At 40.0% G+C, this 25,997-nt stretch overlaps 1 protein-coding gene across 1 annotated transcript in view; it reads right to left on the bottom strand.

The window, feature by feature from the left end:
* Positions 1-25,997, bottom strand: part of LOC133357470 (IgGFc-binding protein-like) — a 122,070-nt gene that overhangs the window by 44,063 nt on the left and 52,010 nt on the right. Inside the window, 38 exon segments of the mRNA XM_061575415.1 lie at positions 109-177; positions 565-709; positions 1,852-2,054; positions 3,771-3,947; positions 4,429-4,526; positions 4,859-4,970; positions 5,334-5,508; positions 5,952-6,199; positions 7,054-7,122; positions 8,851-8,913; positions 9,207-9,320; positions 9,493-9,555; positions 9,998-10,060; positions 10,369-10,482; positions 10,655-10,717; positions 10,890-11,003; positions 11,694-11,756; positions 12,047-12,109; positions 12,282-12,395; positions 13,687-13,749; positions 14,082-14,195; positions 14,398-14,451; positions 14,622-14,738; positions 16,837-16,984; positions 17,190-17,392; positions 18,034-18,210; positions 18,607-18,704; positions 19,030-19,141; positions 19,693-19,867; positions 20,444-20,691; positions 21,248-21,280; positions 21,590-21,734; positions 22,455-22,657; positions 23,298-23,474; positions 23,870-23,967; positions 24,295-24,406; positions 24,939-25,113; positions 25,702-25,949. Of these exon segments, the coding sequence (XP_061431399.1) occupies positions 109-177; positions 565-709; positions 1,852-2,054; positions 3,771-3,947; positions 4,429-4,526; positions 4,859-4,970; positions 5,334-5,508; positions 5,952-6,199; positions 7,054-7,122; positions 8,851-8,913; positions 9,207-9,320; positions 9,493-9,555; positions 9,998-10,060; positions 10,369-10,482; positions 10,655-10,717; positions 10,890-11,003; positions 11,694-11,756; positions 12,047-12,109; positions 12,282-12,395; positions 13,687-13,749; positions 14,082-14,195; positions 14,398-14,451; positions 14,622-14,738; positions 16,837-16,984; positions 17,190-17,392; positions 18,034-18,210; positions 18,607-18,704; positions 19,030-19,141; positions 19,693-19,867; positions 20,444-20,691; positions 21,248-21,280; positions 21,590-21,734; positions 22,455-22,657; positions 23,298-23,474; positions 23,870-23,967; positions 24,295-24,406; positions 24,939-25,113; positions 25,702-25,949 (4,830 nt within the window).

A 25,997-nucleotide genomic window follows, 5' to 3' on the forward strand; every position in this document is an offset into this window, starting at 1 on the left:
CCCAATGCAGCAGTATCTTTTGAAACAAAAACGTAAACAATACATTCAACAATCGAGGTTTGTCAATGTAGGGTGATTGTAGGAGAATGTATTTAGTGAATATTTTACTCAGTGGCGGGGCTGTTGGTGGTTTTGATGTTGTTGTTGAGACCACAGTAGGAGAGGCAGTTGTTGTTTCTTCAAGAAAAATCAAGGGACAAAATGTTACCTTTCCTGTTATCTGTCAACCACAGCAAATTACATTTCTACGAGTCATTCAAAGCATTAGACATTTATTCCCAGATGAGCACTTTGTTGCAAACAAGATGATCCATTCAATATTGTATTGAATTCAAAGTTTATTTACTATCTGTGTCCATTTAAAATATTAGTAGTTTTTCGGTTGAATGCGGCTGTATAATTAGTTCTTGGAGCCCTATAGATTGTGGTTATTGCTATTTTTCCAGGTATTCCATCCAGCACCACACTTCCCTCGAACCTGGCTGCATAAACATCTCTGTTTCTCATTCTCTGTGACAGGATCGTCATGGCTTTCCTAATTTGTGACGCCACGCAGCAACTCACCGCGTGCGTAGCAGTCGAGGATGCCGTCCTCCACGCTGCAGATCTCGTGCTTCTCGCACTCCCAGTCCTCGCAGTTGACGTCTCCCCCATCCAAGCACGTGCAGCGCTCGCTGCAGTTCCCCGACTCGAACCAGCTCTCCCCGAGCTGCCACGCGCAACACAGATGATAAGTAAAAATATATAGTTCAACTGCCCTTCCCCCATACTATGACAATATCACCCAGGCATACATGTCTATTTGCTTACTTAATCTTTAAAGTATAATTTCGAGGAATACAGAGTATTCAAAGCTTGTGATATCATGAATGAGAAGAATTGCTGCCTCTTTCACATTCGATACTGAGAAAATGTTACATATAGGAGAAAGAGTGAACAACTGTCCAGTGATTGGGCAACATTATCCATCACCCATCAATGAGTGAGTAATATTTATATCGATAATGCTGAATTCATCTTACACGTGACATAGCGTAGGTGTCCTACTGTGAAAATCAAGGACTCTGAGTTAAAGGTGAGTCTGGCTCATGGATCATATAAGCAGAGAATTCAAAATATCATTCACTTAAATTGATCCAAATGTAATGATCAATACAGAAGTTGTTGACTAGCAGGCTGGATTATATGTAAATATGCATATCAGAGATAGAAACTCTGTTAACATCATGCCTAAGTACAAACTTAGGCTTGCATTTTTGCATCAAATATATACCAATAAGCGTGGATAAGCAGGCTGAGAATCACACTGAGATAAAGGAGAACACGTGGATCAGTGAGCTCGTTTTGCAGAGACAGGCGACTGCCGCTTCATCAGCAGCATGGAAGGAGGGCCCTGCCACCACGGTCTACTCGTCAGGGTAGCGATCGTTCACAGTGTGCGACATCATTGCAAACCATATCCCCAGAAAAAATATACAGAACTGTAATTAATACTGACTTTTAAGAAAAGTAAGTGGACTTGGGCAGGTTACATCGCTGGAATGAAATGATAATCAATGGATGAGACTGACCGAATGGCAACCAACAGTATCAACGCTGCAGAGACAGAGTGGTAACATTAGATGATGCTGGAACTAGATTGATTATGGCTTTGCAAGTTGAATTGTTTGAAAAATATATCGTCTTATTAAAGCCACTCAACTTAATCAATACATATAAACATATCTTCTTTCTGAAATACGAGACATCAATATATTCTACTGTACACAACTCAATTTTATCAAAACCATGAGACAGGAAATTGTAACCAATTACATGCATTGCTTGGTCATGCTAAATCAATCAACTGACCGGATGGTACTGGTCGTCAAAGTCCAGGCAGCCGCACTGCTCCACAGGGACACACTTGTCCCCAGATAGAACGAAGCCGTCGTCACAGACACAGCCCTCCGCACATTGCTGGTTGCAGCCACCCGGGAGACTTGCGTTACTGCAGGTGGCCGGGCACGGTGGGGCACAGCTCTCATAGTGGCTGCCCGGTTCACACGGGAATGCTGTGGGTGTCACACGCAATAGAAATGTCATCAAAGTGCTTCAGCACCATTCTGAATGTTGACAACTATTTAATTAATTTAGGCACTCAAGTTTTAAACTTAGTTTTGGGGTTTTCCGTTTCTGCTGAACCCAGCATGAATGGCCGAAAAAATGGGGGCCGGGGGAACGGGATGGACTCTGACACTGAACCATTATTGCAAACACATGACGGCCGTTGTTTCGAGGGGAAAACAAGAATGATAAACTCGGGAATCGCACTTATGTTATTTCCGGGTTTGTGTGGTTATATTACCCCCCCTCCCCTCTATTCCCCCCTCCCCCTCTATTCCTACCTATTCAACTCCCCTGCAAATATGCTACTGCCCATCGTTGGCCCTACCGTGGACGGGCAGTGAGCCCAAGTTCCTCCAATCGGTCCCCAATTTCAGGGTATATCACTCCGGGTTTGTTACGCACTTATGACGTGGGTTTCCCATGATGTCTGTGTTTTGAGCTATCCTTCATAAACAGTTTCCAAGAAATGAGAATAGGTTTTCCCCTTTTTTCTGGCAACAAAACAGGTGTTGAGATGTTAAAACACCAAATTGAAACCTTTTGCAAGGAATCATGTCTGCAATAACCACAATACTTGTGGTCAGAATGCATTCTATTCTCAAATTTTGGTGCTGGCAAAGGAGGTCTCATGAAGTTTACAAGACACCTGTTTGTCATATTTTGTTGGTATGAAGTTTCAACTAAATGTTGACATTTTTAATTCAGATTATTGTATTTTTCAACTAACTTTCACATTTATCGATGCTAAAAATACACAACTTATCGATGATAAAAATACAGCATTTTAAATTAATGGGTGAAAATGTATATTTACGGTACTCTCTAAAGCTGACACAATTTCCCATGCAATTCAGAGTATCAGTAGTGTTGTGATGCCACAGCAGTTGTGTGGCAGCTATACCTAAATAGAGTATTGCATTACTTGACTAACATAGAAACAAACTCATGTCAGACAGCCTGGCACCAACGTGAAGATTCAAACAAATAGTCCTACAAGATAAGAGCTGTTTTCTTTTGAGTTGTGTATTCCCTTCAATTGATGCTGCAGACTCATTCAATTTGTTTGTGTATTCTATATCTTTGAGGGGCAAAATCAGCTTGTGGGATATGAGCTACCAAACAAGCTTTGATTGGCTTATAGATGAGGGTTTAAACAATAATAATACTTGGAACTGTAAAAAACAAATATATACTGGACTTTTCTTTCTTCGAATGGTTAAGAAAAAATGTTTAATCATGAGATTGTTTGTTCATGACAAACTGATATATTTCATTCTCAAGAACTGTAAATAAACAAAATGATGTGCAACAACCATCAACTTAAATTTCGATTTAAAGCTTTCGTGACTGCAGGGATTCATCTTCTTGGTTCTTTCGGTAAAGTCACGTTGAAGGGAAGTAATAAAACAATAAAAATAAAACATAATAAACGTCGTGAGAATAATTTTATTATGTTTTATTTTTATTATTTTATTACTTCCCTTCTATGTGACTTTACCGAAAGAACCAAGAAGATGAACCATCAACTTCATATGCGTGAGATCCTATTTGAACCAAGGGTGACTGAAACCAGGCTTTGAACTCAGGTTATACACCTTTATTAATTGCAACATCCCGAGCAATCAGTGTGGCGGTGACATCACAGCGGGAGCTGCACTCACGGCAGAAGGTGTTGTTCCTCCACGTGACGATGACCCCAGCTTGGGCGCACTGGTCGGCGTAGGCCTGCAGGGCCTGGCACAACGAGCCGTGGTCCCCGTCCATGGCACACAGGTCGAACACGCAGTTGTCGAAGAAGACTTGTGGAGGCAGCACCGCGTGGCACTCTTTGAAAGCTCCTGATCGAAGCAAGAAATACGATGTCAATGTTAGCGGCATCGGCACATCAATCCTCTTTAACACAAAATTTTTTACAAACATCTCACGACTACAGTATTGCAGTAATGAGGGAAATGGTGATACAGTTATTTGCGTCCTGCACTCTGAATTCAGTCACCGGAGTTCCTAAACGTGGCAAATATCAATGGCAAATTAAAACTGAACCAGTCATTAAAAGAGAGATCGGAAGAAAACTGTTTGTAGAAGAGCTTTGATGTCTACATTTATTTTCCAGTGATAAGATAATAATAAAAAAAAAATGGCACAATATAATGAATGTGCAGACTAGAATATATATTACAGTTAAACTTGCAATGATACACATACATGAAGTGGAAATGCCATGACTTCAATCTCATCAAGTCCAATCTTATGTGGAGTTATGAGTAACCAATCCTAAACGTGTAGTGACACCTAAACATAACAGACAGCAATACTCACCCTCAGGGTCAGTAATTATTCCACAGAATGAATCTGATTCATACACGTCCTTGTCATCCTCATCACATGGAGGTATTTCCCCGGTACCATCTTGACAACTGTCAACAAACGACAAGCAGGTTAATGTCACCAAGTTTAAAACAGAAAACATCAACACAAACACAGTAACAGTCATCATCGCCATCACCATCATCATCATGATGATCACTCACTGTAGCCCAAACTGCTACACCCATACATATACCCTCAGCGGCACAGCAGTCATATCTAAAGTTGCTGTGTGGCTCATTCTGACACTCGTTTTCTATCTGGAGATATAATTCCTTTTCAATACCAATGCTTTCCACGCGTATTTCACAAAAGGCTTTTGGATGATACTGTTGTAATTAGCAGTCACGCATAGAGATTATTGAGAAGAACGGATCCTCACTCATCATCGGAGCTGTTGAACACTCTCCAGCTGTTTCCCAGCTCGTTTGATGAGGCCGCTGCTGACCCATCCGGCTTCAGATTGTCATCTGAGCCATCTCCATTAAAGTTCCCTGTAAAACAACACAAAGCATTGCAATATACGATTTTCGATATACATGGTTTACATGAAAAACTTGAAAAAATAATAACTGAAATTCTATTGTAGAAAGTTCAAGCAGATATTCTATTTTTGTATATGATTACACATAATTAGAAATAATTACGTATCTGTAGCCTGTTTAGCTGAGGCATCCGTACTTTTATCCTTATGAACTCGGATTTTAAATGAATATATTAAAATGGAACAAAAAGAGATTAAAACTCATCGTCACGCCTGCATATTCTGTCAACTACAATCACATTGAGATGTTATGCATTATCCAAGTGTCCAGTCAGCTGCTTATTGCATCACTTTTCTCTGGTGGTCAACTCACCGCAGATGCCGCACAGTTGCCCCGCGTATTCTCCAGGCACGACTATCTCCACGTGGTGGTTCCCATCAAACCGAACAACCAGATTGAAATCGGTCTGGAGCACAACGTAGGATCCACTCAGTTGGATGTACACCCCGGATATGAGGATCGGAGGAGTCACACGCAGCCCATCCACCTGTAAACAAAACACAGAGCATTTTATAGAGACCTTCCAGTAGGATCAGCAATGCATAGTAGATCATAGAACAGAAAGGATTGATTTAACTCATGCAAATTTCCTCCACGATACTTTGTAAACATCGACATTCTTCCACCAAAGATTCATAGCATAAACATGGCTTGAATTTTCACATATATTTGGTCATTCTTCCAATTCCTAAGTCTCAGATAAGGAAGCCTCTTATGACCATCAGGCAACACCGTGGACATTGTTAAATTCAAAGTAAATGTTTTTGAAAATGGAAGCCTGTCTAGGACAATGCAACGAAGCATCATAAGGAACATTACAGTTATTGAGAGAGCAGTGTGTGAGAGTGTTGTGCTCTGTGGCGATGGTTCCTGAATGGCACGCACCAGCTCTGTGCAAATAACAATTCAAGTGTGAAGTGAAACCCTCACCAGCACCCGGCGTCCTTTGGCCAAGGTGAACCTGTGGCCGTAGACATCCACGTGGACCTCCTTGACGTAAGACACGGCCGTGCTGCCGCCCCGGAACTCATTTGTTGTCTCCACGTTGAAGTGGGGCAGGGTGGAGCTCTGGTTGCACGGGATGGCTGCCGTGTAGCTGCACTCGCCCATGAAGTGGTGCGTCGTCTTGTCGAACGTGATGTAGTGAGGGTCTCCAGTGATCACGCAGTCACCAGGTTCTGAAAATAGAGAAATAAAATGTTTTTTTCACAAAAGTGGCATATGATGCAGAATGGTGCGCGATTCGTCAGATACAGAATTGGATGTTTCACAATTTCATTAAACATAATCTTATCACATCTTGATGTGCTGGTCCTATTATATCTAGTACAAGTAGCCACAATGCTATAGGAATACAGTAATGGAAAATATTATTTATTATATATTTTTTATGTTAATAAAATCACAATTTAAAATTGTTGAGTTATGAGAGCATTGTATAAAATTAAATGGTAGACACTCCTCGGCAACCCATAGATTGAGTATATTGAGTCGTAAACTTGAACTGGCATATGCTCTCTGATCCATGTGCTTCTATTTCGTTCTTCTAGTGTAATATCAACCATGCACCACTCCATGCTTATTTATGGAATTTTTAGTTCATTGTCAGTTTCCATTTTGCTGATCTATCATGAACCAATCAAACTGAAATAACTGCCTGATATATAAACACATATCCTGGTGTGATTTCTAGTTGTGTCCCTCCAAAGTAATCGCATTTTGAAAAAGGAAAATAGTTATGCAGTAATGTAAACCTTGTCACTAATATGGGTATATCATTTTATCCGATTCAGACAGTAAAACTGGACTTGAACATTTGATGAGTTGTAAAATTGGATTCAGATCTGTTCAAGATCAAATCAGGTCTGACCCAAACCATCACCGCACTCCAATTATTTTCCAAATGACGTATGCATACTTAAAGAAAATATTTTCCACATACATAAAGCCATCAGCCTATCCATTTCTATATAAGGGCACTCTCTCAGTCCCTGGCATATACCAAAGCGGGTGCTGTGAGTGCAGTGTTTACTTGGAGGAGCTGCTGTCGTATTGGTCGTGGTAGTGCTTGCTGGCGGACGAGTTGGTCCTGGCGTCGATTCTAATGGGAGGAATGTTTGGTTTACGAAATGTCGCATTTACAGAATTAACAAATTATGGACACTTTTCGATTATTGACACAACGAATTCGAATTATGCGTTAACGAAATTTCCAACGGCACGCGCAATTAGATCAAACAAGAAGCATCAGGGAGGTTGCATCATCCATCCGCGACAGTGTCACGGTATCCCTGCAGTGCAACAGTAACGCTTCCACATCATCTTTCTGTTCATTCCAACAATCATATCTTTTCGTGAGTTTCCCGAAAAGGTAAATTATTTTTCTTCTAAATGTATTATTCAATCGTTTTCACATCTATATTCTTCATTATTATTATTATTATTTTTGGATTGTGAAGGGTGATATAGGTGTATATTTTAAGGTTAAGAGTAGAGTTGGAATGATTGTCCAAAACACATCCCGAATTTTTTTTTATAAAATGGATTGGTAAAGTAATTCTGATTCACAAAATTTAGTTTTATGCATGTTTTTTAAAGAATGCATCCCTATCGTAAATCCATGGATACGTGTATTATTAAGGATGATTCGATATGAACATGCACTTTTTTTGTTTAGATAATCATAAAATAACACAAGTGGTCGTGGAAACATCTGCAAATTCCCATGTCAAATGACATGACAAATGCGCAAAGCAGTTTGGGTATTATCAGATGGCAGTTCACGGTGTGTCATGGTTGTCATGTGCTATGGGACAGGATTTTGTCATTAAGTTTATGGTGATGGAAAATATAAAATAAGCTGAAATTTACAGGATAGCTGTGTGATATGTTTTTCTGAATTTGAAGTGTCGTTAGGTGGTGCAAAAGGTTTAACAGTCATCACAACTGATGGAATGAAAACATGCACCATGAAATGGCTATGTACATTTCTTAAAGAACGTGCATCTAGAACTAAGGCGTTATAACACCAATTTAACAAATGTGTGTTTATCGGGCGAATTATTTGATAGATATGGTCTCATTGCATGCCACCGTTAATAATGTTTAATGTGTTTTTTAAATGGTTAAATACGTTAAAACACAGCATTTTCAATGCACATTTATATTCAAATTACCGATTCTTTAGCCTGATATACATTTTATAATTCCTAACGAAGAAACATTTTATACATTGGACATTAATTTCAGTCTCTAAATTATGATACTTTCATCATTACTGTGAAAACTGAGAGCACTGTAATCTCAAGTTGGATGTGTGTTGTGCGTATTTAATTGGTGTTGACACTGCTGATGGTGATTTTATTGATGTGGGAAATGCAGTTGCAAGTACATCTGTAGATGCAGAGGAGCTGGCATGGATTCAAAAGGTGGGACCTCGGTGACTTCATTGCAGAGAGAACGTTACAGGCAAGAGTTGAATTATTTGTGAAGGATTATATTTATCTTCTTGGTTCTTTCGGTAAAGTCACGTAGAAGGGAAGTAATAAAATAATAAAAATAAAACATAATAAAATAAAATAATTCTATTATTATGTTTTATTTTTATTATTTTATTACTTCCCTTCTACGTGACTTTACCGAAAGAACCAAGAAGATGAATCCCTGTAGTCACGAAAGCTTTAAATCGAGATTATATTTATGTTTCTAATAATCGTGAACCTTTAAAAATTATAATTTACCATCAGGCGTTGTTAGAAATAAGCACAATGACAATTATGTATTGTTACGGTGCTGTGATCTCAATGTCATTTGTTTTGGGCACATTTCCCTGTTGTTGATCCTGCTGGAAAATGTGGTGCTGATGTCGATTCTAACGAAGGGGCCTCTGTGCCTTTATATGTCAAAAAGCACAGCAGGGAAATGTATGTTTTTTGGTGATTCAGTAGTCATTGTGAAAAATACATCTTTCAGCATTGAAATTTTAATGAGTCTCGTGAAAATATTGTTCTGTATTTTATTATATTTGAAAGCGGTTTATGCTTGTGTTTTTAAGTACACGAGTGTACTGGTATATACACAATCCTTTAATTGTATTTATTATTGCAGCAAAATGAATTATGCTTCGGTGTAAAATGTCTTGATGTAGTGCTGTAGTATTTTCATGTTTATATTGGGTGCATTTACTTGGTGTTGACGCTGCCGATGGTGATTCTGTTGTTGATGTTGCAAATACAGTTGGGGGTAAATCTGTAGTCTGTGAAGGAGCTGGTGTTGAGTCGAAAGGAGGGGCTTCGGTGCCTTCATTAGATAGAGAATGTTACACGCAAGTAAGAAGTGAATTATTTGTGCAGTATTGCATTGCATTGACGTTCATAATCGTGAGTCTTTTATTACAATGGTGTTTGGTGGTAAATCATGTATTGTTACGGTGCTGTGATATCAATGTCATATTTGTATTGGGTGCATTTACCTGGTGTGGATTGTGGTGGAGGATTTGATGCTGATGTTGATTCTAATGATGGGGCATCGGTGCCTTTATTGTGTAAAACAAATTTGAATTAAGATTTTATAAGAAATGTATATTAGTGCTGCTAAACCAAAATTCACAGTCAAATGTTTAATGTTGTCTGATAGTAAACAATCTATTAAGTGCTTTATTTGGTATATTTACTTGGTGTTGACACTGCTGATGGTGATTTTATTGATGTGGGAAATGCAGTTGCAAGTACATCTGTAGATGCAGAAGAGCTGGCGTGGATTCAAAAGGTGGGACCTCGGTGACTTCATTGCAGAGAGAACGTTACAGGCAAGAATTGAATTATATTATTTGTGAAGGATTATATTTATGTTTCTAATAATCGTGAACCTTTAAAAATTATAATCTACCATCAGGCATTGTTAGAAATACGCACAATGACAATTATGTATTGTTACGGTGCTGTGATCTCAATGTCATTTGTTTTGGGTACATTTACCTGTTGTTGATCCTGCTGGAAAATGTGGTGCTGATGTTGATTCTAACGAAGGGGCCTCTGTGCCTTTATATGTCAAAAAGCACAGCAGGGAAATGTATGTTTTTTGGTGATTCAGTAGTCATTGTGAAAAATACATCTTTCAGCATTGAAATTTTAAGCATTGAAATTTTAATGAGTCTCGTGAAAATATTGTTCTGTATTTTATTATATTTGAAAGCGGTTTATGCTTGTGTTTTTAAGTACACGAGTGTACTGGTATATACACAATCCTTTTATTGTATTTATTATTGCAGCAAAATGAATTATGCTTCGTTGTAAAATGTCTTGATGTAGTGCTGTAGTATTTTCATGTTTATATTGGGTGCATTTACTTGGTGTTGACGCTGCCGATGGTGATTCTGTTGTTGATGTTGCAAATACAGTTGGGGGTAAATCTGTAGTCTGTGAAGGAGCTGGTGTTGAGTCGAAAGGAGGGGCTTCGGTGCCTTCATTAGATAAAGAATGTTACTCGCAAGCAAGAAGTGAATTATTTGTGCAGGATTGTATTGCATTGACGTTCATAATCGTGAGTCTTTTATTACAATGGTGTTTGGTGGTAAATCATGTATTGTTACGGTGCTGTGATATCAATGTCATATTTGTATTGGGTGCATTTACCTGGTGTGGATTGTGGTGGAGGATTTGATGCTGATGTGGATTCTAATGATGGGGCATCGGTGCCTTTATTGTGTAAGAAATGTAACAGACAGGTCATCAATTAGCTCTTGAGAATTTTTGAATTAAGATTTAATAAAAAATGTATATTAGTGCTGCTAAACCAAAATTCACAGTCAAATGTTTAATGTTGTCTGATAGTAAACAATCTATTAAGTGCTTTATTTGGTATATTTACTTGGTGTTGACACTGCTGATGGTGACTTTGTTGTTGGTGCTGGAAATTCAGTTGGTGGTAAATCTGTAGACTGTGGAGGAGCTGGTGTTGAGTCAAAAGGAGGGGCTTCGGTGCCTTCATTACACAGAGAGTGTTACACGCAAGTAAGAAGTGAATTATTTGTGCAGAAGTGTATTAAGTTGATGTTCATTCTCGTGAACCTTTAAAAACATTGTTTGTTTATAACAATGTTTGGTGGTAAATCATGTATTGTTACGGTGCTGTGATCTCAATGTCATATTTGTATTAGGTGCATTTACGTGGAGTGGATTGTGCTGGAGGATTTGATGCTGATGTTGATTCTAATGATGGGGCATCGGTGCCTTTATTGTGTTAAACAAATTTGAATTAAGATTTTATAAGAAATGTATATTAGTGCTGCTAAACCAAAATTCACAGTCAAATGTTTAATGTTGTCTGATAGTAAACAATCTATTAAGTGCTTTATTTGGTATATTTACTTGGTGTTGACACTGCTGATGGTGATTTTATTGATGTGGGAAATGCAGTTGCAAGTACATCTGTAGATGCAGAGGAGCTGGCGTGGATTCAAAAGGTGGGACCTCGGTGACTTCATTGCAGAGAGAACGTTACAGGCAAGAATTGAATTATATTATTTGTGAAGGATTATATTTATGTTTCTAATAATCGTGAACCTTTAAAAATTATAATTTACCATCAGGCGTTGTTAGAAATAAGCACAATGGCAATTATGTATTGTTACGGTGCTGTGATCTCAATGTCATTTGTTTTGGGCACATTTACCTGTTGTTGATCCTGCTGGAAAATGTGGTGCTGATGTTGATTCTAACGAAGGGGCTTCTGTGCCTTTATATGTCAAAAAGCACAGCAGGGAAATGTATGTTTTTTGGTGATTCAGTAGTGATTGTGAAAAATACATCTTTCAGCATTGAAATTTTAATGAGTCTCGTGAAAATATTGTTCTGTATTTTATATTTGAAAGCGGTTTATGCTTGTGTTTTTAAGTACACGAGTGTACTGGTATATACACAATCCTTTAATTGTATTTATTATTGCAGCAAAATAAATTATGCTTCGTTGTAAAATGTCTTGATGTAGTTCTGTAGTATTTTCATATTTGTATTGGGTGCATTTACCTGGTGTGGATTGTGGTGGAGGATTTGATGCTGATGTTGATTCTAATGATGGGGCATCGGTGCCTTTATTGTGTAAGAAATGTAACAGACAGGTCATCAATTAGCTCTTGAGAATTTTTGAATCAAGATTTTATAAAAAATGTATATTAGTGCTGCTAAACCAAAATTCACAGTCAAATGTTTAATGTTGTCTGATAGTAAACAATCTATTAAGTGCTTTATTTGGTATATTTACTTGGTGTTGACACTGCTGATGGTGACTTTGTTGTTGGTGCTGGAAATTCAGTTGGTGGTAAATCTGTAGACTGTGGAGGAGCTGGTGTTGAGTCGAAATGAGGGGCTTCGGTGCCTTCATTGCACAGAGAGTGTTACACTCAAGTAAGAAGTGAATTATTTGTGCAGGATTGTATTGTGTTGATGTTCATTCTCGTGAAATTAAAAAAAATTGTTTATAACAATGTTTGGTGGTAAATCATGTATTGTTACAGTGCTGTGATTTCAATGTCATATTTTCTATTGAAAGCATTTATCTAGTGTCGATTCTGCTGCAGGATTTGGTGCTGATGTTGATTCTAATTGTAGGGCCTCAGTGCCTTCATTGTGTAAGAAACGTGATGGCCAGGTCACTAATTAGCTGTTGAGGAATATTGCATTACATTTTTAAAATACATCTATTATTGTTGCTGTACCAATATTTATAGTATTTTGACCAATTGATTGAAAATAGCCTCAGGAATTGTTAAATTTTTGCATAGGATGAGGGGATAATCGGTTGGTTTCAAACTGTGAAAGATTCATTTCCTAAATTCCAATTAAACGAATTAAGGCAGATATTTTAACTATGCATGAAAGTAATTATATTTTTAAATTTGACTGTTTAGTGCATTGTGTCGTATTATTTTGGTTTAAATTTTTTTATTTGCAAATGAAATTTGAACATGAATATGGCAATGTGGTATTTGTTTGACATGCTGGATTATTAGGAGGCCTTACCGTCAATGTGTCAATTGCACTATGTGAATTTAATTGACCTGGATGGTGCCGATGGGAATGTGGTCGATTTCTGCGTGTATGTTGGTAGATGTGGAGCTGGAGGAATTGGTTTTGTTGATTCTAATATTTGGGCTACAGTGCATTCATTGCGTAAACAACGTTACAGGCAAGTAAGAAGTGAATTATACATGGAGTACTGTATTGCATTAAAGTTCATCATCGTGAACATTTGAAAATACAGGTAGTCCCCGACTTACGATACTTCGATCTTACGATGGCGATAGCAATTCGACAAAATTATAAAATATTTTACATCTCGTGCGGCAGGCAAACGCAGCACCGTTTCGAGGTACGATACTGTACGTTGGGACGCTGCCGGGATGTACTGTACGCTTATAATTTATACAGTACAGTACTGTAAATTGCTCTGTTTTGCTAAATAATCACCATTCTTTAAGACTCCTGGGTAGGCTGGGCCATCTTCGACTTACGATGGGGTCGTCGTAACGCATCTCCATCGTAAGTCGGGGACTACCTGTAATGAGTTTATTTTTGTTAATTAATTTAACAAATTATCTGTTGCGGTAAATCTTGTATTGTTGTTGTACTAGTGCTCTCAATGTCATCTTTGTATTGGGTACATTTACCTGGTGTTGATCCTGCTGGAGGATTTGGTGATGATGTTGATTCTAACGATGGTGCTTCAGTGCCTTTATAGAGCGAATAACACGGAAGGAAAACGTATGGGTTTTAGGTGTTTCATTTGTCATTGTATTCAGCATGTTGAATTCTTTCGCGTCGTACATAGCCAACCATGCTAATTGTGAAATTATTGTTCAGTATTTTAATGCAAAGACGTTTTGCATCAAAAAGTGGTTTCTCTTTGTGAAAGCGGTATATGTTTAAGTTAAGTGTACAAGTGTATTATCATATATTTTATATTGAATTGTATTTATTATTGGAGAAAAATGAATTATGTTTCGTTGCAAAAGGTCTTGATGTAGCGCTGTAGTATTGTGATGTTTATATTGGGTGCATTTACTTGGTGTTGACGCTGCTGATGGTGATTTTGTTGTCGATGTTGGAAATACAGTTGGGGGCAAATCTGTAGTCTGTGGAGGAGCTGGTGTTGATTTGAACGGTGGGGCTTCAGTGCCTTCATTACACAGAGAATGTTACACGCAAGTAAGAAGTGAATTATTTGTGCAGGATTGTATTGCGTTGATGTTCATTCTCGTGAACCTTTAAAAACATTTTAAACTATGTTTATTACGTATCACAATGATGTTTGGTGGTAAATCATGTATTATTACCGTGCTGTGATCTTTATGTCATATATTTGTATAGTGTGCATTTACCTGGTGTCGATTGTGCTGGAGGATTTGGTGCTGATGTTGATGGGGCATCGGTGCCTTTATTGTGTAAGAAATGTAATAGACAGGTCATCAATTAGCTCTTGAGGATTTTTGAATTAAGATTTCATAAGAAATGTATATTAGTGCTGCTAAACCAATATTCAGTGACATTTTTCATGTTGTCTGAGAGTAAACAATGTATTAAGTGCTGTATTTGGTATATTTACTTGGTGGTGATGATATTGCTGACGGTGACTTTGTTGTTGGTATTGGAAATTCAGTTGCTGGTAAATCTGTAGACTGTGGTGGAGCTGGTGCTGATGGAGTTGGTGCTGGTGTCGACTCTGATGATACCACATCGCGAATTAGTTCATGAAAATGTGTATTTGTTATTAATACAGAGTTGTGAGAATGCTGACCTTTTCATGGTAAATTGTCAAATATGTTACATATTGTCTTTGAATTTACCAAAGTAAATGGCTTAAAATATATCCAAGCTGCCATTTAGAATAGACTGCTGGAGATGTATCAATGTCCTCTGGATCTGCTGATGTAGTTCACTTGACTGCGGAGTGGGCGCAATGTCCTTTTTTAGCCAATTCACTCTTGGTATCCAGTGTCCTAAACATTTCGAAGGCTTTTACTCCACTTTTCTCACAAAACCTCTCCACCATCATTCCTGACACTCTTTTCAAGCACAAAAAACATTGTCTATTTTACATGATTCTGTTATAAAAACATGTTCTGCCATTCGTTTTGAATTCCTTTGGTAATTTTTAATATTTACATTTTTGTTGTTATACACAGCATATATAATACACACTAAGATGTCTATTTCTATCTATATATATATAATTCGCATGTATCCATTCGTCTGTCCATCTGTCACACTCTGAATCTCTCAAATGCTACATGGAGGAAAACATGGATAAAAATAGAAACATGGTCTCTTGCTGAGGGCATTCCGAGACAAGAGTGTAAATGTATGCGAATCTTCTTTGTTCTTTCGGTAAAGTCACGTAGAAGGAAAATAATAAAATAATACAAATAAAACATAATAAAATAATTATCACGACGTTTCGGCCGCAACGCAGGTCTGTCTCTCGACAGACCTATTCTCCACCTGAAGACGGCTGCTTGCGTTGTGGCCGAAACGCCGTGAGAATTATTTTATTATGTTTTATTTTTATTATTTTATTATTTTCCTTCTACGTGACTTTACCGAAAGAACCAAGAAGATGAATCCCTGCAGTCACGAAAGCTTTAAATCGAAATTTAAGGTATGCGAATATACATACAAATATAAATATCATGTGTCTATTATTGGACGTTAACTCATGCTGAAACAGACACATTTGTATTGTTTTATTCGGCAATGTTCGCATGCATCCTACCCCCTCCCCGCTTTGCGCTCAGGCTCAGCTGGTACGGTCTGGATTTGGTGGTGAAATTTGTAATCGGGCCAGTTTCCAATGCATTGTTGTGCTTATGGTTGTGGCTGTAATGCGGTTATGGTTGTGATTATAATGTGCTTATACTGTAGTTGTGATCATGTGTTTATAGTTGAAATTATGTGCTTATGGTTGTGGTTAGAATGTGGTTATGGTTGTGGTTATAACATTGTTGTTACTGTTGTTGATTGAAAGTAGACCAAAGAGTGTCATTGAAAAATAAATATTAAGCTATCCATCTCTTTAAAAAATTAGGATGCCAATTATACATTCAGGAAAAGCTCACTAAGTTTCAAGAGAGTTTTGTTTAGAAGTTTGGCCATGTGGGAGGAAACCAGAGCACCTGGAGATAACCCACACACATAAGAGGTTACAATAATTATATATTATTGCATTCTTATAGCCCCAAGCCTTGCTGGTAACCCATCCAAGAACTTATCAGGCTCAATGCTGCTTCGCTGACAACGTCGAAGTTGATGGGGTGCAATTAAAGTGCTTTGGTCAAAGACAATGAATAATAATTCGGACACAAATACAATGTGTGGGCAGGTTATCCTTGATTGTAACAAAAATATTTTAATTCTTACGTGTGGGCTGATTGAATTCCGAGCTACCCCTGCTTCATGATGAATTATTGCATAGGTTATGGCAATAATTCAACATGTCAGCAAAAATACTTATAACTTTATGAAACAATAAAGATAGACAACACATTCTACACATTCTGTTCAGCAACCTTCCAATGGCTTGCTATGTTATGGTGCGAGAGAAGTCATCATTATTTATTCATCCCCATTCTATCTAACTAAGAAATATGTTTTTGTAGAATTTATGTTTTGAATTATCCATATTTAGTTTCATCCGGGCAACCCCTCCACACCATTACACGGGATAAATTAGTGTACAGTTTTGGGGTGTGATCATCTGGACCTGGAGAACAATGTTTCAGAGCATTATATGTCGACTGAAAAGTCAGGCAGGGAGCACTCACCCTGTGTGTGACAGCCCAGGATGCCATCCTCCACACTGCAGGTCTCATCGTCCTTACAGACCCAGGGGTCACAGCTGACATCGCCGCCAGGATTGACACAGATGCAGCGCTTGCTGCAGTCGTGCGACTCAAACCAGCTCTCCCCGAGCTGAGATACAAATGCAATGTCTTTAGAAACATCTCAGTTAACCTTTTAGCTATTATATGATGACGAGTAAATAAATAAAAACGTGATTGCTTTTGACTGTGACTTGAAATACTATTTTAATTAAGGAAGATTCAAACTTGTGTTGGCCTGTATAAAACACAAAGCCTAGGATAGGGATTTACGTACACATCTTTGCCTAACTCACCGGATGGTAGTGGCCATTGTTATCCAGGCAACCGCACTGCTCCACAGGGACACACTTGTCCCCAGAGAGGACAAAGCCGTCGTCACAGACACAGCCCTCCGCACATTGCTGGTTGCAGCCACCCGGGAGACTTGCGTTGCTGCAGGTGGCCGGGCACGGTGGGGCACAGCTCTCATAGTGGCTGCCAGGTTCACACGGGAATGCTGTGGGTGCCACACACAACAATAATCTTTAATAATCTTTGATTTCCAATGGTGCTTAAATACTTGAAAAACTTAACACACCTTGAGCCACATATTATCTCAAACATTCAAAGGCGGTTTTACACAAAGGCTTTCATGACCAATATGATCCATAATACAGTTTTTTTTTGGGTTAGATCGCATAAATAATCAAAGGCGGCTGGATATTGGCAGCTGACTATGGGCTGCACAAGGTGACTGAGCACCAGCTTGTCATCGGAATTAGTCTGCCAGTAAGAGCAATGTTGTTATTTGTAATCCAGATCGAGAAATTGGCAGATCATTTTAGACATTTAGCAAATTTCAACAACACCATCACACAAAAGGCCACTTTGTTTAAAATGTCAGGGAATCTGTAGCATCCAATGTAAAGCAGATGGTGAGTATTCATGGATAATACACCCGCACTATTAACAATGCGTCTGTCATGCAATGCAGAACCCTAGTTAGGTTTGAATTTCACTTATTATATCAAAATTGCGTGGTGTATCTAGGCATCTATAGATTAGCAGATTTACGATCACATGTCCATCAAATCACAATCAAATTTAATGGCTGGGCAATCAGTGTGGCGGTGACATCACAGCAGGTGCTGCACTCACGGCAGAAGGTGTTGTTCCTCCACGTGACGATGACCCCAGCTTGGGCGCACTGGTCGGCGTAGGCCTGCAGGGCCTGGCACAATGAGCCGTGGTCCCCGTCCGTGGCACACAGGTCGAACACGCAGTTGTCGAAGAAGACTTGTGGAGGCAGCACCGCGTGGCACTCTTTGAAAGCTCCTGATTGAAGCGAGAAACACGATGTCAGTGTTAGCGGCATCGGCACATCACTCCTCTTGATGCAGCAACGGTGAAATGGTTTGTGCACTGTGCTCCCATTAATAGCAACACAACTTTGAACGCTAATTATCTGTAGAAACAATGTCATCATGGATAGCGAAAGAGTTTTGAAAAAGAATACGTGTAATAAAAATGTCTTAGCCTCTATATTTTTAAAAGTGATAATAATAATAAAAAACATTATGCCAACTAGAATTGAATGCCCATCACACAGGTTAACTTGTTGTGGGTATAGCTCCATGGAGTGGGAATGCCACAATGTCTGCAATATAATGAAGTCCATTATCATGCGCAGTTACGAGTTAACAGCTGAACTTAATGGAGAGCAATACCCACCCTCAGGGTCAGTGATTATTCCACAGAACGTATCCGATTCATACAGGTTCTTCTCATTCTCATCACATGGAGGTATTTCCCCGGTATCATCTTGGCAACTGTCAACAAACCGACGCGCAGGTTACCATCACCGAGTTTGACAGAGAAAACATCACTGGTAACATAATCACAGTCGTCATTAATCATCATCATCATGAAGATAACTCAATGTAGCCCAAACAGCTGACACAAATACAACATCAGTGGCACAACAGTCAGATCTAATGTCAGCATGGGGCTCATGTTTGCCACTTCTTATCTATCTCGAGCTCGAATGGCTGTCAATACCAATGTCTTCCATGTGTATTATCCAGAAGCTTTTGCAATGGCACTGTAGTAATTAGCAGAAGTGCATGGAAATAATTGGGAAGAACGGATTCTCACTCATCATCAGAGCTGTTGAACACTCTCCAGCTGTTTCCCAGCTCGCTTGATGACGCCGCTGCTGACCCATCCGGCTTCAGATTGTCATCTGAACCATCTCCATTAAAGTTCCCTGTAAAACAACACAAATCGTTCCATTATTGTATTTGCAATCTAGATGGTTTACATGCAAAACATCACTTTTTAATGGAATGCCTATTAACGATTTCATTTTAGTTGGAATGTATGGCTGATAATGTTCTATGGTTGAAAATTAAGCCTGCAGTGTTTTCCAATTAATACGTGCAAAATGGACAGGTAGCTGACATTTTTTTCTCTTTTAGAATTGCTCCCCACAACAGAAGTACATTTTTCCAACTCGACTTCAGTGCTTGTATGCTACCACTGCAGTCACGTTTCTCTCTCTCGTAGTCACCATATGAGGTTTCCTCACTTGGCTAACTCCTCAACTGTGCTGCGAACAGCTGCCTCTCCAGGCTGTTATGTTGTCCTTGCTCAGCTGCGCTGTCGACATCAATGCATTCGTCCATTCGCCACGCTTATAAAAGGCCCTGTTCATACTCTCCTAACTGTAACCCCCGTGTCAACAACAATGACATGTTTTTTATTCTACATTGTCCAGTCAGCTGCTTATTGTGTTATTCTCCCAGGAGATCAACTCACCGCAGATTCCGCACAGTTGCCCCGCGTATTCTCCAGGCACGACTATCTCCACATGGTGGTTCCCATCAAACCGAACAACCAGATTGAAATTGGTCTCGAGCACAACGTAGGATCCACTCAGTTGGATGTACACCCCGGACATGAAGAACGGAGGAGTCACGCGCAGCCCATCCACCTGTAAACAAAACACAGAGCATTTTATGTAGAGACCTCACAGGAGGATCAATAATGCACAGTGCATTATCGTAAACTAAATATATTGTTTATTAGGCATATTTTATCCACTATTTTTTGTAACATCAGCATATTTCCTTCGAGCAATTATGGCATAAACATCGCTTGAATATTCACGTATTTTACGTCTTTCTTTAGAAGGTCAATTCCTAACTCCCCAATAAAATTTCCAAATATCAAGTTATACATATATATTCGTTTATTCCCACACGAGTGAGAAAAATGAGGCGACACGCCACGGCTGCGTACATCATTTCAACAATACAAGACACAAACATAAAGGGGGAACCAGCGAAGGTAGCATCTTTCAAGCATCAGGCGACGCCGTGGACATTGTTAAACTTGTTTAAAAGGGAAGTCGCTTTAGGATAATACAATGAATAAATCACGATAAGGAACAATATGGTTAGAGAGATATCACTGTATGAGAGAGTGTTGTGCCTTGTGGTGATGGCTCCTGGATGGCACGCACCGGCTCTGTGCAAATAACAATTCAAGTGTGAAGTGAAACCCTCACCAGCACCCGGCGTCCTTTGGCCAAGGTGAACCTGTGGCCGTAGACATCCACGTGGACCTCCTTGACGTAAGACACGGCCGTGCTGCCGCCCCGGAACTCATTTGTTGTCTCCACGTTGAAGTGGGGCAGGGTGGAGCTCTGGTTGCACGGGATGGCTGCCGTGTAGCTGCACTCGCCCATGAAGTGGTGCGTCGTCTTGTCGAAAGTGATGTAGTGAGGGTCTCCAGTGATCACGCAGTCGCCAGGCGCTGAATAAAGAGAAAAGGATTAGTTTCGTAATTAACCGGAAATTATTTTTGAGACATTTTTGCCTTTGGCCTGTAAATATTAAGCTTTGAAAAAATATGCACCCGTGAGTATCCACGTGTTTTTATAATCAGAGTTGAAGGGTATAACTTCTTAAACGAGTGGGGGGTGCTCTTTGCCATTTAACGCTTCGAAGTCAACCTCAAATTGTAAATACACAATACGGTGAATAGTTTACAAGACATTTTGTCAATCCATTCACGAATGAAAGTCTACCCACACCATGTCGATCATACGGAGTTTTTTTAAAATTAAACTTAACTACACTGGTCACTGGGGGTTGGTGAAGTATGGGCCCAGGATTGGTTCAAATATGAATGGCCATTGAAGTTAGTCATGGGCAGGAATTTTACTTATGTCACTGGGTCCAAATTGAAATGTGATATTCACTGCACCATGTCATCCCCTTGTAGTGTGTGGGATGTGTTAGCGTAGTGTTTGATGTGTTAATGTAGTGTGATGTATTTAGTTAACATGCTCATGATGCAACTTTCTTACGTTTTGGCGGGGTTGTTGGTGGCACTGTTGGCCCTGTTTCGACGCCAATGAAAAAAGAGAACAGATTAGTACCAAGTGCATCTGACAAAACTAAATTAGATTCAATCCTGCTTAATGACAAAAACTATTTCTCAAGGGAAGAATCTCCGAGGTCACGCGGAGGCCTTAGGGCAGAGTGTTCCAGATCTGAGGACCAAGGACCGAACAAGCCCGAGCTCCAAAGAGTTGTTGATGACAACGTGGCCTCCAGAGAGACATGGTGTGAAACATGAATATGAAGAGCGCTACTAGGATCGAACTTTTGAAAAAAGCAGAATTCGCAAACTGCAGTGAGTGGTTCACCTGAGCCATGGCAGCCCAGGATGCCGTCCTCCACACCGCAGGTCTCGTCGTCCTCACAGGCCCAGGCCCCACAGTTCACATTGCCAGGATTGACACAGATGCAGCGCTGGCTGCAGTCCTGCGACTCAAACCAGCTCTCCCCGATCTGAGACACACAACACGCACGCGTTACCTCCATTGCACTCTCTAACGCAGACCACACTGTCATAAAGTAATCTCTGAACCAGTCCTCAGCCCATTTTCACCAGTTCTCGCGGAGCAGGGCGATGAAGAGTGGTTAAACAATCTCCTTGCTTGACACAGTGATATACACAGCATGGAGATGCCTTCATTATATTAATATATATTTTAAAACATATATTTTGTATAATTCCGATTAGATCCATATTCCTGAACCCATTGCCTGTTTACAGTAGGTTAAATGGGTTGCTTAAAGATTTCAGGAATTTGCACAAAAAGAAACCTGTACTCATCAATGCTTGGGAACGAGAAGAAATGGTCAAACAGAACGTGTAGTAGGGTGTATTAAAATTTACAAATAAAATTTGTAATAAAAATACTTGAAATACGATTTAATAAAGATGACAAATAAAGAATGCAAAGATCTCATATTGCTTATTCCCAAATTAATTTGAGATCTCAGTAATAAGTGAGATTTTCACTTACATTTTCAGTCAGGAATATTACTGGGCCGTCACTTCAGTGATGTTGTATTATAAAATATGGGAGTGACGGTGCAGTGACATCACCAGAACTCTTATGACTGTGACTTTTAACTTGTTGGGCAGTATAGAACACAGAAATATAATATAATTCTACATGTGCAGAACTGTAAACTTTTTCTTTGTAATTTTTCTTAGCTCACCGGATGGTAGTGGCCATTGTTATCCAGGCAACCGCACTGCTCTGTGGGGACACACTTGTCCCCAGAGAGGACAAAGCCGTCGTCACAGACACAGCCCTCCGCACAGTGCTGGTTGCAGCCACCCGGGGGATTTGCGTTGCTGCAGGTGGCCGGGCACGGTGGGGCACAGCTCTCATAGTGGCTGCCAGGTTCACACGGGAATGCTGTGGGTGCCACACACAACAATAATCTTTAATAATCTTCGAATTCAAATGGTGCTTAAATACTTCAAACACTTAAAACACATTGAGCCACATATTACCTCAAACATTCAAAATGCGGTTTTACATATAGGCTTTCGTGACCAATATAACCCATAACAGGTTTTTTTTGGGTTAGATCGCGTAAATATTCAAATGTAGCTGGATATTGGCATCTGACTCTGGGCAGCACGAGGTGACTGAGCACCAGCTTGTCATCGGAATTAGTCTGCCAGTAAGAGCAATGTTGTTATTTGTAATCCAGATCGAGAAATTGGCAGATCATTTTAGACATTTAGCAAATTTCAACAACACCATCACACAAAAGGCCACTTTGTTTAAAATGTCAGGCAATCTGTAGCATCCAATGTAAAGCAGATGGTGAGTATTCATGGATAATACACCCGCACTATTAACAATGCGTCTGTCATGCAATGGAGAACCCTAGTTAGGTTTGAATTTCACTTATTATATCAAAATTGCGTGGTGTATCTAGGCATCTATAGATTAGCAGATTTACCATCACATGTCCATCAAATCACAATCAAATTTAATGGCTGGGCAATCAGTGTGGTGGTGACATCACAGCAGGTGCTGCACTCACGGCAGAAGGTGTTGTTCCTCCACGTGACGATGACCCCAGCTTGGGCGCACTGGTCGGCGTAGGCCTGCAGGGCCTGGCACAATGAGCCGTGGTCCCCGTCCGTGGCACACAGGTCGAACACGCAGTTGTCGAAGAAGACTTGTGGAGGCAGCACCGCGTGGCACTCTTTGAAAGCTCCTGATTGAAGCGAGAAACACGATGTCAGTGTTAGCGGCATCGGCACATCACTCCTCTTGATGCAGCAACGGTGAAATGGTTTGTGCACTGTGCTCCCATTAATAGCAACACAACTTTGAACGCTAATTATCTGTAGAAACAATGTCATCATGGATAGCGAAAGAGTTTTGAAAAAGAATACGTGTAATAAAAATGTCTTAGCCTCTATATTTTTTAAAGTGATAATAATAATAAAAACATTATGCCAACTAGAATTGAATGCCCATCACACAGGTTAACTTGTTGTGGGTATAGCTCCATGGAGTGGAAATGCCACAATGTCTGCAATATAATGAAGTCCATTATCATGCACAGTTACGAGTTAACAGCTGAACTTAATGGAGAGCAATACCCACCCTCAGGGTCAGTGATTATTCCACAGAACGTATCCAATTCATACAGGTTCTTGTCATTCTCATCACATGGAGGTATTTCCCCGGTATCATCTTGGCAACTGTCAACAAACAGACGCGCAGGTTACCATCACCGAGTTTGACAGAGAAAACATCACTGGTAACATAATCACAGTCGTCATTAATCATCATCATCATCATGAAGATAACTCAATGTAGCCCAAACAGCTGACACAAATACAACATCAGTGGCACAACAGTCAGATCTAATGTCAGCATGGGGCTCATGTTTGCCACTTCTTATCTATCTCGAGCTCGAATGGCTGTCAATACCAATGTCTTCCATGTGTATTATCCAGAGGCTTTGCAATGGCACTGTTGTAATTAGCAGAAGTGCATGGAAATAATTGAGAAGAACGGATTCTCACTCATCATCAGAACTGTTGAACACTCTCCAGCTGTTTCCCAGCTCGCTTGATGAGGCCGCTGCTGAGCCATCCGGCTTCAGATTGTCATCTGAACCATCTCCATTAAAGTTCCCTGTAAAACAACACATATCGTTCCATTATTGTATTTGCAATCTAGATGGTTTACATGCAAAACATCTCTTTTTAATGGAATGCCTGAACGAATGTATGGCTGATAATGCTCTATGGTTGAAAATGAAGCCTGCAGTGTTTTCCAATTAATACGTGCAAAATGGACAGGTAGCTGACATTTTTTCTCTTTTAGAATTGCTCCCCACAACAGAAGTACATTTTTCCAACTCGACTTCAGTGCTTGTATGCTACCACTGCAGTCACGTTTCTCTCTCTCTTAGTCACCATATGAGGTTTCCTCACTTGGCTAACTCCTCATCTGTGCTGCGAACAGCTGCCTCTCCAGGCTGTTATGTTGTCCTTGCTCAGCTGCGCTGTCGACATCCATGCATTCGTCCGTTCGCCACGCTTATAAAAGGCCCTGTTCATACTCTCCTAACTGTAACCCCCATGTCAACAATAATGACATGTTTTTTATTCTACATTGTCCAGTCAGCTGCTTATTGTGTTATTCTCCCAGGAGAACAACTCACCGCAGATTCCGCACAGTTGCCCCGCGTATTCTCCAGGCACGACTATCTCCACATGGTGGTTCCCATCAAACCGAACAACCAGATTGAAATTGGTCTCGAGCACAACGTAGGATCCACTCAGTTGGATGTACACCCCGGACATGAAGAACGGTGGAGTCACACGCAGCCCATCCACCTGTAAACAAAACACAGAGCATTTTATGTAGAGACCTCGCAGGAGGATCAATAATGCACAGTGCATTATCGTAAACTAAATATATTGTTTATTAGGCATATTTTATCCACTATTTTTTGTAACATCAGCATATTTCCTTCGAAGAATTATGGCATTAACATCGCTTGAATATTAACGTATTTTACATCTTTCTTTAGAAGGTCAATTCCTAACTCCCCAATAAAATTTCCGAATATCAAGTTATACATATATATTCGTTAATTCACACACGAGTGAGAAAAATGAGGCGACACGCCACAGCTGCGTACATCATTTCAACAATACAAGACACAAACATAAAGGGGGAACCAGCGAAGGTAGCATCTTTCAAGCATCAGGCGACGCCGTGGACATTGTTAAATGCGGAGTAAAACTTGTTTAAAAGGGAAGTCGCTTCAGGACAATACAATGAATAAATCACGATGAGGAACAATATGGTTATTGAGATATCACTGTATGAGACAGTGTTGTGCCTCGTAGTGATGGCTCCTGGATGGCACGCACCGGCTCTGTGCAAACAACAATTCAAGTGTGAAGTGAAACCCTCACCAGCACCCGGCGTCCTTTAGCCAAGGTGAACCTGTGGCCGTAGACATCCACGTGGACCTCCTTGACGTAAGACACGGCCGTGCTGCCGCCCCGGAACTCATTTGTTGTCTCCACGTTGAAGTGGGGCAGGGTGGAGCTCTGGTTGCACGGGATGGCTGCCGTGTAGCTGCACTCGCCCATGAAGTGGTGCGTCGTCTTGTCGAAAGTGATGTAGTGAGGGTCTCCAGTGATCACGCAGTCGCCAGGCGCTGAATAAAGAGAAAAGGATTAGTTTCGAATTAACCGGAAATTATTTT

This window comes from Lethenteron reissneri, chromosome 58 (genome assembly GCF_015708825.2).
Source record: "Lethenteron reissneri isolate LAM-NWPU_2019-01 chromosome 58, ASM1570882v1, whole genome shotgun sequence".
Taxonomy (NCBI): Eukaryota; Metazoa; Chordata; class Hyperoartia; order Petromyzontiformes; family Petromyzontidae; genus Lethenteron; species Lethenteron reissneri.